General features: G+C 43.6%; 1 protein-coding gene across 1 annotated transcript in view; it reads right to left on the reverse strand.

The window, feature by feature from the left end:
• Nucleotides 1-3,219: 3,219 nt before the first annotated feature.
• Nucleotides 3,220-20,065, reverse strand: part of LOC139450086 (sister chromatid cohesion protein PDS5 homolog B-like) — a 59,923-nt gene continuing 43,077 nt past the window's right edge. The window contains exons 27-35 of the mRNA XM_071231724.1: nt 19,096-19,228; nt 17,085-17,207; nt 16,866-16,922; nt 15,798-15,955; nt 14,511-14,999; nt 13,970-14,110; nt 8,801-8,944; nt 4,953-5,097; nt 3,220-4,239 (exon numbers count right to left, since the gene is read on the reverse strand). Coding sequence (XP_071087825.1) covers nt 4,207-4,239; nt 4,953-5,097; nt 8,801-8,944; nt 13,970-14,110; nt 14,511-14,999; nt 15,798-15,955; nt 16,866-16,922; nt 17,085-17,207; nt 19,096-19,228 — 1,423 coding nt within the window. The 3' untranslated portion in view covers nt 3,220-4,206. The remainder of the gene's footprint in view (nt 4,240-4,952; nt 5,098-8,800; nt 8,945-13,969; nt 14,111-14,510; nt 15,000-15,797; nt 15,956-16,865; nt 16,923-17,084; nt 17,208-19,095; nt 19,229-20,065) is intronic.

Raw genomic sequence — 20,065 nt, forward strand, 5'->3', positions numbered from 1 at the left:
AATCAGTGGATACACTTTGACAGTGCTACTGAAATCAGTGGATACACTTTGACAGTGCAACTGAAATCAGTGGATACACTTTGACAGTGCTACTGAAATCAGTGGATACACTTTGACAGTGCTACTGAAATCAGTGGATACACTTTGACAGTGCTACTGAAATCAGTGGATACACTTTGACAGTGCTACTGAAATCAGTGGATACACTTTGACAGAGCTACTGAAATCAGTGGATCCACTTTGACAGTGCTACTGAAATCAGTGGATACACTTTGACAGTGCTACTGAAATCAGTGGATACACTTTGACAGTGCTACTGAAATCTACTGATTGGTCCATAGGAGAGGCTTAAAGGAACTGTCAAACGATAAGCTTGGTCATTAGATTGAACTTGGATATACCAGTTAAACAAATGCGGACCTTGTAAACATTTCCGTGAACGTGATTTTAGCAAAATCATACAATAGTGAGCATCGTTATTAATTAAAAAAATACAACCAAAAATTACATTTGTGCCAACAGTCCTGTATAAGACAGCTACGCGATAAGTCGCAACGAACAATGAAGAACGAAGCGTGATATTTTCACGATAAAACATTGTCCATCATGACGTCATTATTAAAGATTCGAACATGCGCTCGCAACTTGATGACATCGTATATTAGACGTTATATTTGAGAGGGGAGCGTCTAGTGTGTTGTCCCCCATAGATGCACCGGGCTACGCAGATAAACGCAGTTGCTGAACAATCGCATCCAAAAGCGGGAGAGATAAGACAATCGAAAGGTACAGGTAATTGACGTGAGGATTGTGAGAAAATGCGGGAGATATCCACCTGTGCATGAAATGGACTTGCCCGACATTGTCGAAGTCGGATTCTATTGAGGGAGTCATCAATATTGAAATACGCGTTAATATTTTTAAAGCTTTTACATTTTATATCATCATCCTTAAAAAGGTGTAAATAATGTGTGCCCCACGTGGTTCATTCTCCCTGCGGTGTTTTATTTACAATAGTCGTTTATTTCTTAAATACAATCTTCATATATTTTCACCAGAAGTCCTCTTCACTGTCAACTAGCCATAATCAGCTGTGCAAGCATCAGTGTCGTGCTACCTCTGACTACCGCTGACTTTCCACAACGATCTTTGTAACTGTTGAATAAAGGCTCGAGTGCACGTGCAGACACCCCAAAGTCCACGGATCGCTTCACCACAGAAGAAAAAGGTAATTCATTTAGGTACTTATTCAATATCAAATTATCAAATGTGGTATTTACTTGTATGAATTTAGGATGACACTTTATCGAAATAGTTCTAAACAATAACAAGTCTGGATGTTCAGCTACACAGTTTACTCTTGCTAACTAAATTATCGGTACTCCTTTTTTGTCAAGGTAACACTAAGGACTATTGACAATAGTATTGTCGATAGAAAGGTTTCGCATTTGTAAACTGGAATTGACATTAAGTTTGTTTACAAAGCCTGCGTATACACATATTTGAAAACACCCATGAAGACCCGGGTTAGAATTGGTCTGCAGCAACCTATGCTTGCAAGAGGCGACTAACGGGATCGGGTGGTCATGCTCGCTGACATGGTTGATGCATGTCATCGTATCCCAATTGCTTCTACGAAGTCAGCGAGTCTGACCACCCGATCCCGTTAGTCGCCTCGAATGACAAGCTTAGTCGTATTTTGCGACAAGAATGGGTTGCTGAAGGCCTATTCTATCCAGATCTTCATGGGTCTCTGGATTTTCTGGTCTAGATTCGATTATATACAGACCGTGTCATAGAGTTGGAATATTCCTGAGAGCGGCGTGAAACGATAAACAAACATATTTGAAACTAAAGTGTTGGTTGTTTATGTCAGATTTCACTGAAGTAATTAAACACCGTCTTCTCAGTTCATATGATTTTTGAATGTGCTATTTGGCGCGATATACCACAGAAAATTAGCATAATTAAAACTGCACCATCCCAAAAACGGAACCCAAAATATTTACGGCATCACTGACTATGAAATGAGATTTATGCCTAATATACACACTGAAAAATACATGGTTTACATTAATAAGTCGAAGTGAATTTTATGGTAGGGTACTGACGTATATTCAAATAAAACGCAAATATTCGTTGTCTTTTCAACAGTGGGATCGACAAGATTACCCTGGGCTTCTTAAGGAGTTTTGTGCTGACTGGGGTTGGAAAAAAAGAGCAGTGATACATATCGAAAATTGCTGAAAGATTATTGAAAACCACATCGTGTGAAGCAGACATAAGGGGTCCCCGTCTGCCTGTTACCCCCAGGCTTTTATAAACAGTGATCAGAGGGATGACTAAATGTTATGTTATTTTCAAAAACACAACATTTACACCACTTAATATAAAGCACAGTTACTTTTTTCCGTTCGTATACATTGGTCAGTGTTACAGCTGGTTCTGGGTTTTACAGTTTCCTCAGTGTTATAGAATTGAGAGTAAGAAACAAATGTTTGGTAATGTTAGCCCAGGCAGCCTATAGTGCATGTAGAGTCTGTGGTTCTGGGTGATGCGGTACTGAGTCATCCAACTAGTCCCATAGCTGTTCTATTGCTTTCAAATCTGGAGCACAGAGCCACTTCAGGATTTCATCACAATGGCACTGGGCTGTTCATATGCCTTGCTCTTGCATGGCACCTCCGACGTTGCAGTTGACCATGTCAAAACAACACCTCTGACAGGCCGGCCATCTGGCACCTGCCTCACTCACGTGTCCTCCCTGCTTGCTCATATATCCTCCACATCCCTGGTATTGCTGTTATTATTGGGGATGCTGCTTGCTACAAATGATGAAGTGGTCCTGGGCAGCTGTCCTACCATGCTATTTATATGAATACCAAAGTTTTAAGATGGTGCTCTGCAATACATTAAATACCCTGACTGTCAGACAATTGTTGTTTAGTTGTGTTAGAGTTCATTGTCTGGCATGACTTGGCAGTTGAACAGCTGACACTGTTTAGTAACAGAACTACTCCCACTTCATTAGGCCTACTGGTTGCACAGTTGAACAGTTCCACATTATAGCATCCACCATGTACTACATGACAGACAACGTTTCGTGAATTTGTACTGGTTACAGTCATCCCTCCCTCTATGACACAGGGAGGCGACGGAATGCTGCAGCCACACCATAACACTTCAATGACAACCACACTCTTGTATAAAGAACACATTTTAATCAATTTTCCACAATTACATTTCAATTCTCAAAATAAATGATAGTATTTAACAAACTGTTTTCACAACCGCAGACTCAACAGTGTCTGCCCAAGGTACTGTACACATCCAGACGTCTCCGCTACCCTCACCCTATGTTTGGGCTCAGTGTCAGCAGAAGTGGAATTCTTCAAAACAATTGATCCCATTTACAAAACAGTTGGTGATGTGACAAATCATAAAATAATGTACTATTCACAGTGGTACTGACGTGATGAAACAGGGGTGAACAACTCAACTCGGTAACAACTTTGTGTTAACATAGAATCAACTTAAGATGGCCCACTTCATATAGAGCCAGCATACAGGAACTTCCAACTGAGTGTCTGGTTTTCAAGTGTATCACAATGATGAGTTATTGACTTTGCATAAATCAAACATATGGCTTGTTCAGGTGACCTATACTCCAGATTCATGAATTGATGAAATAAACAAGCTATTTGTTTTGTATTGCTATTTCATGATAAAACACAGCTTAAATAAACAGTGGAACAGGGAGTCATTGAGAAGCCAGGTCTAGCAGGTTGGTCTATTTAAAGTAAAATATTTCACTAGGAAATAAAATGCATAAAACTTCATTTGAAACTAGAACAGTAAATGGTTCCATTGAAAATAGTCCACAATATTCCATGTGCAGACATAAATCAGTTATAGCTTTCAGAAAGTAATGTAAGTTTAACTACAGAAACAATCTGCCTTTGGCATAAGAAGTGAAGTTATTCAAAGGAGAACATATCCATAACTTGTAAATGTAAGTGTTAAATGGTCACCTGTTGAGTAACAGGTATCTTAGAGTTAGTTTTCATCCTGGCAGGTCTGAACAAGGAACAAATGTTGCTTGTTGCCAGACAGGCTGATTTGTGCATGCACCCATGCTGCTAAGCTGGCTGCTTTGGTGGCTCGCAGGACAGAAGAACACAGCTTTACTCCCAGGCACGTGCACACCTATTTCTTCCTGGATCGTGTTTTTCTTCGAACCTGTCAAAGTAAAAAATATATGTCACTTCTCATGAAGAAGAGTTGGTGACAAAGAGACCACTGGCTGGCACCAGTAACACTCAGCACCTCGTTCTGACACTATACTTAGCAGACCTAGATGGTGGAAGCTATCCCATCTGTGGCATGTATATTTATGGTAGATTTTACTACTGCATGTCCACAAATGGACATGATACGTAAGATGTTAGATATTGTAGAAATATCCCCACCCCAGTGATTGGGAAGAAATTTTCTTCATGCACTTATGGCCCCATGTTTACAAATTTTAAGGACCAATTTTTTGCAAGTATGGACCATTCATTTTATGGGCCATAGATAATTGTTTTCCCCACAAACACACATCTGCAGGCCATCAGGAGCAGCACACCCCAGGTGAGGGACACCCTTGGTCAGTACAAGGCTCTTGTTTCCCCGCTATCAAACTTATTCAAGGCTTTACTAGACATAAAGCCAGTTGTAATGTTGATCCATCTTGTAAGTAAACAAAGCTGTGAAATTATATCAATAAATTTATCAATAAACATTTCAAGGGGAGGTTTGTTTCTATTACAATTCAAACTGCAATTCCAGAACTTTGTTTGAGAAATAATTGACTAGCTTCACTTCATTAAACATGGTTAAATCTCAGCAGCCTTTATGTGTTTGCAAGCAGTGGTAGATCTCCAGGACACCAATATCGTGAGGCTGCTTACCCCTCCTTCAGCATCCTCTCCTGCCCCGACTGACTGGACGGCCCTGGTGAGTGCTGCAACCCTTCGCGGAGGCGACGACGGGGAGTCCGTCTCTGCTGTGTCCTCGCCATCAGATGTGCCATTGGACATCGCCTTTGCTCGCCGCCTACAATTGTATGTGACAGTTTCATCAACTGACACACTGCAGTGTCCCTACATTACAATGCTGACTAAATGGCAGTGTTCAAGGTTAAATTACTATACATAACAATTACATTAGAATTTAGGGACATTAATTTTCTCCTTGCTGATTGAACAAGCTTCTTAACAAGTAATAATCTTTGTTCCAAAGTATCAGTGTGATGGTACACATGAAGACATCTGAAGGTGGCCCATGCACCCTACGGTACCAAGTACACATGAAGACATCTGAAGGTGGCCCATGCACCCTATTTTACCAAGTACACATGAAGACATCTGAAGGTGGCCCATGCACCCTACGGTACCAAGTACACATGCAGACATCTGAAGGTGGCCCATGCACCCTATGGTACCAAGTACACGTGAAGACATCTGAAGGTGGCCCATGCACCCTACGGTACCAAGTACACATGAAGACATCTGAAGGTGGCCCATGCACCCTATGGTACCAAGTACACATGCAGACATCTGAAGGTGGCCCATGCACCCTACGGTACCAAGTACACATGAAGACATCTGAAGGTGGCCCATGCACCCTACGGTACCAAATACACATGAAGACATCCGAAGGTGGCCCATGCACCCTACGGTACCAAATACACATGAAGACATCCGAAGGTGGCCCATGCACCCTATTTTACCAAGTACACATGAAGACATCTGAAGGTGGCCCATGCACCCTATGGTACCAAGTACACATGAAGACATCTGAAGGTGGCCCATGCACCCTACGGTACCAAATACACATGAAGACATCCGAAGGTGGCCCATGCACCCTACGGTACCAAATACACATGAAGACATCCGAAGGTGGCCCATGCACCCTATGGTACCAAATACACATGAAGACACCCGAAGGTGGCCCATGCACCCTACGGTACCAAGTACACATGAAGACACCCGAAGGTGGCCCATGCACCCTACGGTACCAAGTACACATGAAGACATCTGAAGGTGGCCCATGCACCCTATGGTACCAAGTACACATGAAGACATCTGAAGGTGGCCCATGCACCCTATGGTACCAAGTATACATGAAGACATCTGAAGGTGGCCCATGCACCCTATGGTACCAAGTACACATGAAGACATCCGAAGGCGGCCCATGCACCCTATGGTACCAAGTACACATGAAGACATCTGAAGGTGGCCCATGCACCCTATGGTACCAAGTACACATGAAGACATCTGAAGGTGGCCCATGCACCCTACGGTACTAAGTACACATGAAGACATCTGAAGGTGGCCCATGCACCCTACGGTACCAAGTACACATAAAGACATCCGAAGGTGGCCCATGCACCCTATTTTACCAAGTACACATGAAGACATCTGAAGGTGGCCCATGCACCCTATTTTACCAAGTACACATGAAGACATCTGAAGGTGGCCCATGCACCCTACGGTACCAAGTACACATGAAGACATCTGAAGGTGGCCCATGCACCCTATTTTACCAAGTACACATGAAGACATCCGAAGGTGGCCCATGCACCCTACGGTACCAAGTACACATGAAGACATCCGAAGGTGGCCCATGCACCCTACGGTACCAAGTACACATGAAGACATCTGAAGGTGGCCCATGCACCCTACGGTACCAAGTACACATGAAGACATCTGAAGGTGGCCCATGCACCCTATGGTACCAAGTACACATGCAGACATCTGAAGGTGGCCCATGCACCCTACGGTACCAAGTACACATGAAGACATCCGAAGGTGGCCCATGCACCCTACGGTACCAAGTACACATGAAGACATCCGAAGGTGGCCCATGCACCCTATGGTACCAAGTACACATGAAGACATCTGAAGGTGGCCCATGCACCCTATGGTACCAAGTACACATGAAGACATCCGAAGGTGGCCCATGCACCCTACGGTACCAAGTACACATGAAGACATCCGAAGGTGGTACCAAGTACACATGAATACATCCGAAGGTGGTACCAAGTACACATGAAGACATCCGAAGGTGGTACCAAGTACACATGAAGACATCCGAAGGTGGTACCAAGTACACATGAAGACATCCGAAGGTGGTACCAAGTACACATGAAGACATCCGAAGGTGGTACCAAGTACACATGAAGACATCCGAAGGTGGTACCAAGTACACATGCAGACATCCGAAGGTGGTACCAAGTTCACATGAAGACATCCGAAGGTGGTACCAAGTACACATGCAGACATCCGAAGGTGGTACCAAGTACACATGAAGACATCCGAAGGTGGTACCAAGTACACATGAATACATCCGAAGGTGGTACCAAGTACACATGCAGACATCCGAAGGTGGTACCAAGTACACATGAAGACATCCGAAGGTGGTACCAAGTACACATGAAGACATCCGAAGGTGGTACCAAGTACACATGCAGACATCCGAAGGTGGTACCAAGTACACATGCAGACATCCGAAGGTGGTACCAAGTACACATGAAGACATCCGAAGGTGGTACCAAGTACACATGAAGACATCCGAAGGTGGTACCAAGTACACATGAAGACATCCGAAGGTGGTACCAAGTACACATGAAGACATCCGAAGGTGGTACCAAGTACACATGCAGACATCCGAAGGTGGTACCAAGTACACATGCAGACATCCGAAGGTGGTACCAAGTACACATGAAGACATCCGAAGGTGGTACCAAGTACACATGAAGACATCCGAAGGTGGTACCAAGTACACATGAAGACATCCGAAGGTGGTACCAAGTACACATGAAGACATCCGAAGGTGGTACCAAGTACACATGAAGACATCCGAAGGTGGTACCAAGTACACATGCAGACATCCGAAGGTGGTACCAAGTACACATGAAGACATCCGAAGGTGGTACCAAGTACACATGAAGACATCCGAAGGTGGTACCAAGTACACATGAAGACATCCGAAGGTGGTACCAAGTACACATGAAGACATCCGAAGGTGGTACCAAGTACACATGCAGACATCTGAAGGTGGTACCAAGTACACATGCAGACATCTGAAGGTGGTACCAAGTACACATGCAGACATCTGAAGGTGGTACCAAGTACACATGAAGACATCTGAAGGTGGTACCAAGTACACATGCAGACATCTGAAGGTGGTACCAAGTACACATGAAGACATCTGAAGGTGGTACCAAGTACACATGCAGACATCTGAAGGTGGTACCAAGTACACATGAAGACATCTGAAGGTGGTACCAAGTACACATGCAGACATCTGAAGGTGGTACCAAGTACACATGAAGACATCTGAAGGTGGTACCAAGTACACATGCAGACATCCGAAGGTGGTACCAAGTACACATGAAGACATCTGAAGGTGGTACCAAGTACACATGCAGACATCTGAAGGTGGTACCAAGTACACATGAAGACATCCGAAGGTGGTACCAAGTACACATGCAGACATCTGAAGGTGGTACCAAGTACACATGAAGACATCCGAAGGTGGTACCAAGTACACATGCAGACATCTGAAGGTGGTACCAAGTACACATGCAGACATCTGAAGGTGGTACCAAGTACACATGCAGACATCTGAAGGTGGTACCAAGCATGAAATAAGCAAAACACAAGAACCAACAAAACAGCAATCTGAGAGACCAGCTGTGCCCTCCATTCATTCTTCCCAATTTCACATGGAAGTTCCTGCTAAGTGTACTCACACATTCCTCACATTGGTCTTCTTCACCAGAGTTTCTTGTTTTTTGGTTTGCAGGGTCTTCTGTGGTTCTGCACTGGGTGTGGGTGAGGGAACGATCTCCTGGTCACTGTCAGTGGTCTTTATGTTGCTGCGCGTCAGACGGGACCTGTGACAAAACAAGTATCAATCACAAGTTTTCAACATCTGAGACTGAATGACATCAAAATACAAATCAGAGTGGGGATGAAATGATGAGGGAGGCTGGGGATGAAATGACGGGGGCGGTGGGGGATGGGAATGAAATGACGGGGGTGGTGGGGGATGGGAATGAAATGACAGGGTAGCTATGTCACGGTTACTTGCAAGTATACACACATTATTTTTTTATAGTTTCTGGGATGTTTTTGAAGGGGAATTACCCCTACCTCCATTCGAAAAGAACCAATTTGTTCAGACGAAGTCCCTTGACCCAACCTCGGTTGTATGCATACTGATGTCAAATCCAAAACAGGAAGTGCTGTAAACCATATAATCCACACAAGCCTTACTGCAGTAAGATTCGCCTATGACAGGTAGAAATCTACTTTGTTTACAGAACTCGGTAAAGAAAATCAGCATTGGTCAATCCTAAAAGTTGAACGAAGAACAACAAACATTTTGAGTATGCCATTTTTAATAAATTTGTAAGCATGCTCCATTACGATCCGTCATAAATTAATTACCACGATAATATAGCGTACAGTCACTTGATCTCGAGGATGACTGTTACCACGTTCTGATGTATACCCTTGATGTGCCTGGCTACTTTTAGTGTGACACGACGTCGTGATGTTTTCGACCAATTATCAAGCTAAAAGAATTACGAATGCATCCAAGTGCTTAATATGCAGCACCTGATTGGCTGAAGCAAACCTACAGACCATAGCTAACATTAATACTTGCAAAATCAAGTAGATTTAATAGATTTAGGTAAAAAACCTGGTTTAGGTATTTGTCATAAGAGTTTGATTTAGCAAACGGAAGTTTTAATCAACATGCTTCGCTGTTTTGTTTGGCAACAAATACCTTTACGCAAAGATGTACGGCTTTGATTTCAGTAACAGTGGCCATTTGATATGAAATTATGAAATTAATAATGGTCCTGTCACTGCGTCCACGAGACCCACACATGTTACGCAGGTGCATTCAAACTCATATGTGCGTCCAAGATGCTAAAAACGCGCTCTTCAGCCAACACTGATTAAGTGATGGGGGACAGTGGGGATAAAATGACGGGTGCGGTGGAGGGTGGGGTGAAATGATTGGGATCTCCCTGGGATATTCTACAGAAAGTCCCTTTTGTCCCTGGCATCTTCTACAGAAAGTCCACGGAGGGATGGTGGGAATGAAATGAGGAGGGGGAGGGATGAAATGACGGGTGACGGTGGGGATGAAATGATGTGGAAGATTGGGGGTGAGGATGAAATGATTGGGGAAGGTGGGGGGTGAGGATGAAATGACAGGACGGTGGGGATGAAATGATGAGGAAGGTGGGGGGGGGGGTAAGGATGATATAATTGGGGAGGGTAGATATAAATGATCAGGGATGGTGGGAACAAAATGGGGGGGGGGGGGGGGGGGGGGGGACAGCGAGGGAGGAAAGAGAGGATGGGGGATGAAATGATGGGGGATGGTGGGGGTTGAGGATGAAATGACATGGGACAGTGGGGATAAAGTGATGAGGAAGGGTGGATGAAACGACGGGACGTCGGGGATTTAAAAAAGTCGGGGGATGGTGAGGATGAGTGAGTGAGTTGGGTTTAATGCCGCTTTTAACAGTATTCCAGTTATATCATGGCTTGTCAGCTTAATGTGGGAGGAAAGCCCGAAGTGACGTTTACCTCTTTACCACTTCGGTGAAACCCACGAGCACGGGTATGGTGCTGACAAACCTAGAAACATAATCAGGGTGAACTGGGATTCGAACCCACAATCATAGGTTTCTGGCATGCCCAAGGGACGCAACTCTGCACAGCGAATTGGGGCGCCTTAGACGACTGGACAACCCGTGCCCCCTGGTGAGGATGATATGACGGGGGATGGTGGGGATGAAATGACGGGGACATCGGGGATGAAATGATGGGGGATTTCGGGGATGAAATGACAGGGGATGGTGGAGATGAAATGATGGGGGATGTCGGGGATGAAATGATGGGGGATTTCGGGGATGAAATGACGGGATGGTGGGGATGAGATGACGGGGGATGTCGGGATGAAATGATGGGGGATGCCGGGGATGAAATGACGGGGGATGGTGGGGATGAAATGACGGGGGATGGTGGGGATGAAATGACGGGGGATGTCCCAGATATATTCTACAAAAAGTCCCTTCTGTCCCAGGCATATTCTCCAGAAAGTGCCTCTGTCCCAGGCATATTCTCCAGAAAGTGCCTCTGTCCCAGGCATATGCTACAAAAAGTCCCTTCTGTCCCAGGCATATTCTACAGGAAGTGCTTCTGTCCCAGGCATATTCTCCAGAAAGTGCCTCTGTCCCAGGCATATGCTACAAAAAGTCCCTTCTGTCCCAGGCATATTCTACAGGAAGTGCTTCTGTCCCAGGCATATTCTCCAGAAAGTGCCTCTGTCCCAGGCATATTCTATAGAAAGACCCAGGGATGATTCTACAGAAAGTGTCTCTTTCAAAGGCATATTCTACAGAAAGGCCCCCTGTCCCAGGAATTTATTTTGCATTTGAAGACAATCAATACAACACACATTACAAAGCTAACTTAAGGAAATTTGCTTAAATAATGATGTGAAATCAAACCACAAATGGCACTGATATTTCAGATGGATCGAACAAGTAACCGATAAGGCTGAAAAAATAAAATAAAATTGGTTCTCAGGCATTAGCTTTTGAAAATATTGTGAGCGGCCTTTTTTGTTGTTGTAGTGTACCCACTAGTAAGAATCTAAATCTGTATATCACTGTGTATAAGGCAAGTGTTTAATAACCAGAATTAGGAGGCTTTCAAGGCAAATTTACGCAAATTAGTCATGTAATTACACTGTCTGGTTGTAAAAAGAGTTCATAGTATACCTGGACTAGTGTTGGTAATCTGTTTTATTAATTTTATTCAACATTTCATTCAATATTGCTTCATTTCGGCAAAATCGTATGTGAAGTGATCGGAAGATGCACAACTCACGGTTATTTACAGCAATATATATTAGCGTCAAATTACAGCTTTTGACACCTTGAAACAAACTTTTGTGGATAGAGAATGGACATATATATCATAAATACCATACACTGAATTGCTGAAAGTCATATTTGTAGTAGTTCGACTATTATATGTCAACATAAAGTTTTCGCAATCGCGGGCACGGGAGCATCAACAGTGATTGGTCAAATTCTTCCATAAGAAAAAAAATCCGGCAAAGGCGATCAGCTGAACCAAAGTGCTACGCTAATTTATTTCACATATATATATAGTAAAGCTGCAACTAACAGGATATTGGAATAAATTATTCCTCATAAAATAATAGTTTCAGAAAAAACTCTTCCACTCATTTTTCAAAATTCCTTAAACATGTTAAAGTTATTGCATATTTTTTTACCGAATCACCGGTAGATTCCGCGAAAGGTGTTTACAGCTGAGTGCTACTGCCAGCTTAGTTTACGAGACAAGACGCACAGTAATCTTAAACTCTGCATATAAAACAATACCAATCATAACAGGAAATACAATTTAATCGGCAAATCATTATGTTTAGTGATGTTTTATCTTAAATTTCAAATTTGTATTGGCCAAGTTTAATTGTTATCTATTCCGTTTCCCTGAATATGCTGAAGGGCTACAATTTAATTTTTTTCTGCAGAATCCAAACACATTTCTATTGCAAATATAGGGATTTTGTATGTATTAGTGGATGATTCATTCGGAAATCGCTTTATAGACAGGGTAGCATCGATTTCCTGCTTTTTCCCTCACACAGTACACAAATACCATTGAATTTGTATTTGAATACCATCATCATGTCTAGTGATGTTGTATCACAAATGTAATGTTTTCATTGACCAAATTTGCAAACAGCAAAGCAAGCACACAAACTCCTATTGCCACCATGACCATAACACACGAGATGCGCAGTAAAGCAGTGCGCATGGAAAGGGAAGTAACACAATATATTGGATCGCATTGTTTTTAAGTATTGTAGCATTTCACTGATGAGGTTGTGTGTTCGAGATGCGAAATATTTAAGGATTTTTTTTGTTTTTGAATATGAAAATAAAAACGAAACGTGCAGCAGACTTTATGATGATGCAGCGGTGCCTGAGAACCAAGAATATGTTTTTTTTAGTCTTATCCATAATGCTTTTAATAATATCTTACTGCAATTACTTGCACGCCAGTAACATACATTTTATGCCCATTTCCTTAGGTACACGGAAAGTGTCTTGGAAACAAAAAATTGTTGATACATGTTGCTTCTGATTTTGCTTTTGGCTTTTTAGACCAACAAATCACTGTCAATCAGATGTGGTTACACTCAGGGTCAGTGATGAAAGTGTGTTCAGTTGTCTGCATGCTGGACATGGCCTTTCTCTTGGACATTGTTCAATACGTCATATACCACAATACTATTGTTCACTATAACATATCCCACTGTTTTTGTTTTTGTTCTGGTATTTCTTGGACAGAGACGGTAAGCCTGGTTGAGAAGTTCGGGGTTAGGAAAATCCCAGGTGGCTTCAGCATGCAAAGAGTTACCCTCCCCCAAACTTACATTCTCAAACCAAGCCATGTGAATATTTACTAAAAGATGTCCTCTCCCCCTATGATGAATTGTATTTGACAACATTGCCACAATCTAAGGATCACAAATCAAAACAGAACAAACTAACATTATGAAAGAAGCAAACTGCTACCATGTTATGAAGTATGTTGAAACTATTGGTACAGAGACATTTGCTGGCTGAGGAGTCCATAGACAAACGTAGGATATTTGCTTTGTTCTCCAATATGGAAGACAGTAGACATGTATTTGAGCAACATATCTACATCAACATCACCAAACAATCTACAAAAATAGCCATTGGACATGAGACAAAAAACTGTCTATTCACAGTTGGCGGCGTAAAGGGATCTATTAACAGGTCAAATGTTAAGGTTAAATCTTCTGACACAATGGTAACACCAACACTGACCTTTTAACCTGAGCAGAAGGCTGAGGAGGTGGGGACGAGGCTCTGCGTTTCCGTGGTGATGCTCCTGGCGTGGACACTGAGCCCTCCTTGGACACACTGTCAGTTTCACTGACGTCACAGTTATAGCTCTTCCCACCACCACTGGCAAAGTTGAGGGAGAGGAAGAGTGAGCATATCCAGTAGGAACAACACTAGGTAGTAGCTGGCCCTCCATACAGGCTCACCATCAGCACACACTTAGCATTCAACATGGAGTTACATGGTCATTAGGCACTTCAGAAAAACCATCTACACTGTTAGTGTTGGATTGCCTTAGAACTTAAAACTCTATCATAAGGTAAACCAAAAAAAATAGTTATTAAACTAAACTTAATTCCCGTTTTTAAAAACAAGTTGCTAGCAACTCATGTGAGATGAACATTTGCTATATTTCATAAATCACAAATCTGACACTGGAGTCACCCAAATTTCAGATGATATGAATTCGTAAGCCACTTTGGATAAATACAGGTAATATATTTGTCACATCTATCTAACTCACTTCTTATCTTTTGTCCCTTTTGATTTTTTTGTATCTGCTGCCCTAGTATTTCTCTGTGATTCAACGTCCTCTGAGGTTGCGCCTCGTGTTCGTTTTGATGGCACATCCTCTTCTGAACTCCCATGACGTTTCCGAGAATGTTTTGCACTTTCACTACCGTCCCCCTCACCTGCCTTCGCAGTCCTTTTATTTGTACCATTCACAAGAGATTTTTTCACAGAATCCTTGCCCCTCTTAGCAGGGGAAAGTTTCACTTTAAAGTCTTCGAGTCTTGTTTGTTTAGTCCCTGCTTTTACACCCCTACCTCCCCTGCTTGTGTGTTCACTGGATGACTGAGATTCATCAGAGTTCTTATCTTGAGAAGAGCTTCGGGTACTTTTCTTGGCCACTTCTGGACTGGAGGACTTGTCGGAGTCTCCACAGTTCTTCTCCAGGGAATCGGACTCATTGGAATCACCGTCATTCTCCTTCCCTGGTTCCTCCTCTTTCCTGGTACAAGAAACAGGCACATTACATGGGGACTTCACATTGCAACAAGGTATTGACTTCACATTACATGGGGACTTCACATTGCAACAAGGTATTGACTTCACATTACATGGGGACTTCACATTGCAACAAGGTATTGACTTCACATTACATGGGGACTTCACATTGAAACAAGGTATTGACTTCACATTGTGTGGGATACTGGATTGAAACAAGGTACAGACTTCACATTGTGTGGGATACTGGACTGCAACAAGGTACTGACTTCACATTGTGTGGGATACTGGACTGCAACAAGGTACTGACTTCACATTGTGTGGGCTACTGGATTGAAACAAAGTATTGACTTCACATTGTGTGGGATACTGGATTGCAACAAGGTACTGACTTCACATTGTGTGGGATACTGGATTGAAACAAGGTACAGACTTCACATTGTGTGGGATACTGGATTGAAACAAGGTACTGACTTCACATTGTGTGGGATACTGGACTGCAACAAGGTACTGACTTCACATTGTGTGGGCTACTGGATTGCAACAAGGTACTGACTTCACACTGTGTGGGATACTGGACTGCAACAAGGTACTGACTTCACATTGTGTGGGCTACTGGATTGCAACAAGGTACTGACTGCACATTGTGCGGGCTACTGGATTGAAACAAGGTACTGACTTCACATTAGGTTTGGACAGGCTCTGGAGCTACAATATTGTGTAGTTCTGTGGAACATCAAATATGCTTTTTGTTCTAAAAATGCTGCATATGACAAAAGCCAACTTGACATAACCAACCCACTTTTTTCTGAGAGGTCCCCTCTTGGTGCGAGGAACCTTTGGATGTGGGTTAACGACTGGCCCGGGACTCTCCACGATGATCTCTGTGGTGGTGGGATCGGGCTTGCTGCCATAGCCTGAGCGGGGCGGACCATCGATCAGTGCCTGCACTCCCTTCCTCTGGCAAACCAAAACAACATTAAGTAGTAAGAAAGGATAAGAATTTATGGATGAACAACTTCTTGATTACAATTAACAGCGACGTTTCGGTGTAGATTCTAACACTGTTATCAAGCAAGTGATCCGTTGATTGCTTGATAACAATGATAGAAACTATACCGAAACGTCGCTCTTAATTGTAATAAAGAAGTTGTTCATCCATAAATTCTGATCCTTACTTTGTACTCCAACTTCTAAATGCCTATCAAAGAAACATTTAGAAGATAAACATTAGATGTCAAGTTTCTGGGCACTCTGGAAAAGGTGATAAGGAAAAGGCGGCAAGGCGACTATCAAATTTTACTTAACCAGGTCAATCAAGTGTGAAATATTACCTGTCAACTATATTTTTGGCAGTTAGTTTTTAAAATTAAATCAAATGAACAAACAATAAGCTATGAGTTGGCCACAAGATAACTGTGACCCAGGATCTACCAACAAATGCCACTCTGTAATTCTGCATGAGTACTACAGATACTGCTGTCACCCTCTTGTTAGAGTCACACAACTGTTACTGGAGTAGCGCAAAGGAGAAAAGTCTATTACTTTTGATTAAAGGTATAAAAATGCTGTGGATGAAAATCACTTCCTACTGAACTTGTGAAGGCCCAGGGTAGAATATGTCTTCAGCAACCCATGCTTGCCGTAAAAGGCAGCTATGCTTGTCTAATAGGATCGGGTGGTCAGGCTCGCTGACTTGGTTTTTATGCATCTCATTGTATCCCAATTGTGTGGATCGATGCTCATGATGACAATCACTGGATAGTCTCGTCTAGACTCGATTATTTACAGACCGCCATGATAGCTGTTATATTGCATATAAAACAACAAACAAATACACTTAATACGTCTAACTACATAATCTACTCACCCTTGGCCCATCAAAGTTGAAGTCTTTTGGAAGGTAACTTTTTGTGTTGGTGTACGACTGAAGTAAAAGGAAACAAGTTCAATGGATTAAAATCAATAATAAAATTTCTGTGTTCAAGAAAACGAGTCCCTTTGTTCACGGCAAGGTCTAATATAATGTTCCACTGAAGAGTCCAGACAACAACCAGTGTAGTGGGGATGGGCACATCGATTGTCTCACCTTGTCAGGCTTGGTGAAGAGTTTGGCCGGCAGGACGGGCTCTGTGTTGTTGTCCTTCAGAGTGATGTTGGTGGTCTTGGTGTTCATTAGCCCCAGGGCCACATCACATACAGCATACAACTTCTGCAACAGTCACACACTTTGTAAGAACACGTTTTCCTGAGGATAATTATTATAGTAAAAGCATTGCTGGTTCTTGGAAGCTTGGAAATACATCAGAGGTTACTGGGTTCACATGCTTGGGGCTCCAATTTATGAAATAGTTACAAACCAGCTTACCATACCTGTTGTTGTGATTTATGAATGTATGGTAAGAAAATCAAAGTCAGGGCTAGACAGCAACCAGTCAGAATCTTGTCACAAACACCACTTGTCCAAATGGAGCTGTCTGACTTGTCGGCTCTGACTCACTGTGTCTTCCCCTGAAGGCAAGTCACCCTCAATTGTACTGCCTTTGCAAGATCAGCCTTGATGTCTTCCTGACTGAACCAACATTGTACCCACAATTAGTGGTCTGTCAACCTACTCTGTACCCACAAGGAGTGGTCTGTCAACCTACTTTGAACCCACAAGGAGTGGCCTGTCAACTTACTCTGTACCCACAAGGAGTGGTCTGTCTACCTACTCTGTACCCACAAGGAGTGGTCTGTCTACCTACTCTGTACCCACAAGGAGTGGTCTGTCAACTTACTCTGTACCCACAAGGAGTGGTCTGTCTACCTACTCTGTACCCACAAGGAGTGGTCTGTCAACTTACTCTGTACCCACAAGGAGTGGTCTGTCAACCTACTTTGAACCCACAAGGAGTGGCCTGTCAACTTACTCTGTACCCACAAGGAGTGGTCTGTCTACCTACTCTGTACCCACAAGGAGTGGTCTGTCTACCTACTCTGTACCCACAAGGAGTGGTCTGTCAACTTACTCTGTACCCACAAGGAGTGGTCTGTCAACCTACTTTGAACCCACAAGGAGTGGCCTGTCAACTTACTCTGTACCCACAAGGAGTGGTCTGTCTACCTACTCTGTACCCACAAGGAGTGGTCTGTCTACCTACTCTGTACCCACAAGGAGTGGTCTGTCAACCTACTCTGTACCCACAATTAGTGGTCTGTCAACCTACTCTGTACCCACAAGGAGTGGTCTGTCAACTTACTCTGTACCCACAATTAGTGGTCTGTCTACCTACTCTGTACCCACAAGGAGTGGTCTGTCAACCTACTCTGTACCCACAAGGAGTGGTCTGTCAACCTACTCTGTACCCACAATTAGTGGTCTGTCTACCTACTCTGTACCCACAAGGAGTGGTCTGTCTACCTACTCTGTACCCACAAGGAGTGGTCTGTCTACCTACTCTGTACCCACAAGGAGTGGTCTGTCAACTTACTCTGTACCCACAAGGAGTGGTCTGTCAACCTACTTTGAACCCACAAGGAGTGGCCTGTCAACTTACTCTGTACCCACAAGGAGTGGTCTGTCTACCTACTCTGTACCCACAAGGAGTGGTCTGTCTACCTACTCTGTACCCACAAGGAGTGGTCTGTCAACCTACTCTGTACCCACAATTAGTGGTCTGTCAACCTACTCTGTACCCACAAGGAGTGGTCTGTCAACTTACTCTGTACCCACAAGGAGTGGTCTGTCTACCTACTCTGTACCCACAAGGAGTGGTCTGTCAACCTACTCTGTACCCACAAGGAGTGGTCTGTCAACCTACTCTGTACCCACAATTAGTGGTCTGTCTACCTACTCTGTACCCACAAGGAGTGGTCTGTCAACTTATTCTGTACCCACAATTAGTGGTCTGTCAACCTACTCTGTACCCACAAGGAGGGGTCTGTCAACTTACTCTGTACCCACAAGGAGGGGTCTGTCAACTTACTCTGTACCCACAAGGAGTGGTCTGTCAACTTACTCTGTACCCACAAGGAGTGGTCTGTCAACTTACTCTGTACCACCAAGGAGTGGTCTGTCAACCTACTCTGTACCCACAAGGAGTGGTCGGTCTACCTACTTTGTTCATATCATCATCATCGGGGCACTGGGCATCTTTGGTCTGTTTCATGTTCTCTATCATCCGCCGGAAGAAGGCATAGTTGTAGTCTTCACTGCGGCCAGTTAGAGGGTCCATCACAAACCACAGGCAGCTGGAAGCGAAGACTGCAATGTGTAACACTCAAAAACCACAGACAGCCCATACAACCACAGCCAGCTTACCCCAGACTACATACAAACATAGCCCCTCTACCCCAGACAACATACAACCACAGCCAGCTTACCCCAGACTACATACAAACACAGCCCCTCTACCCCAGACAACATACAACCACAGCCTCTCTACCCCAGACTACATATAACTACAGCCACTCTACCCCAGACTACATACAACCACAGCCATTCTACCCCAGACTACATACAACCACAGCCCCTCTACCCCAGACTACATATAACTACAGCCTCTCTACCCCAGACTACATACAACCACAGCCATTCTACCCCAGACTACATACAACCACAGCCTCTCTACCCCAGACTACATATAACTACAGCCACTCTACCCAAGACTACATATAACCACAGCCATTCTACCCCAGACTACATACAACCACAGCCTCTCTACCCCAGACTACATACAACCACAGCCCCTCTACCCCAGACTACATATAACTACAGCCTCTCTACCCCAGACTACATACAACCACAGCCATTCTACCCCAGACTACATATAACTACAGCCTCTCTACCCCAGACTACATACAACCACAGCCTCTCTACCCCAGACTACATACAACCACAGCCCCTCTACCCCAGACTACATATAACTACAGCCATTCTACCCCAGACTACATACAACCACAGCCACTCTACCCCAGACTACATACAACCACAGCCGCTCTACCCCAGACAACATACAACCACAGCCTCTCTACCCCAGACTACATACAACCACAGCCCCTCTACCCCAGACTACATATAACTACAGC

The sequence above is a fragment of the Haliotis cracherodii genome, unplaced genomic scaffold (assembly GCF_022045235.1).
Source record: "Haliotis cracherodii isolate W230 unplaced genomic scaffold, xgHalCrac1.p SCAF_8, whole genome shotgun sequence".
NCBI classification, from domain to species: Eukaryota; Metazoa; Mollusca; class Gastropoda; order Lepetellida; family Haliotidae; genus Haliotis; species Haliotis cracherodii.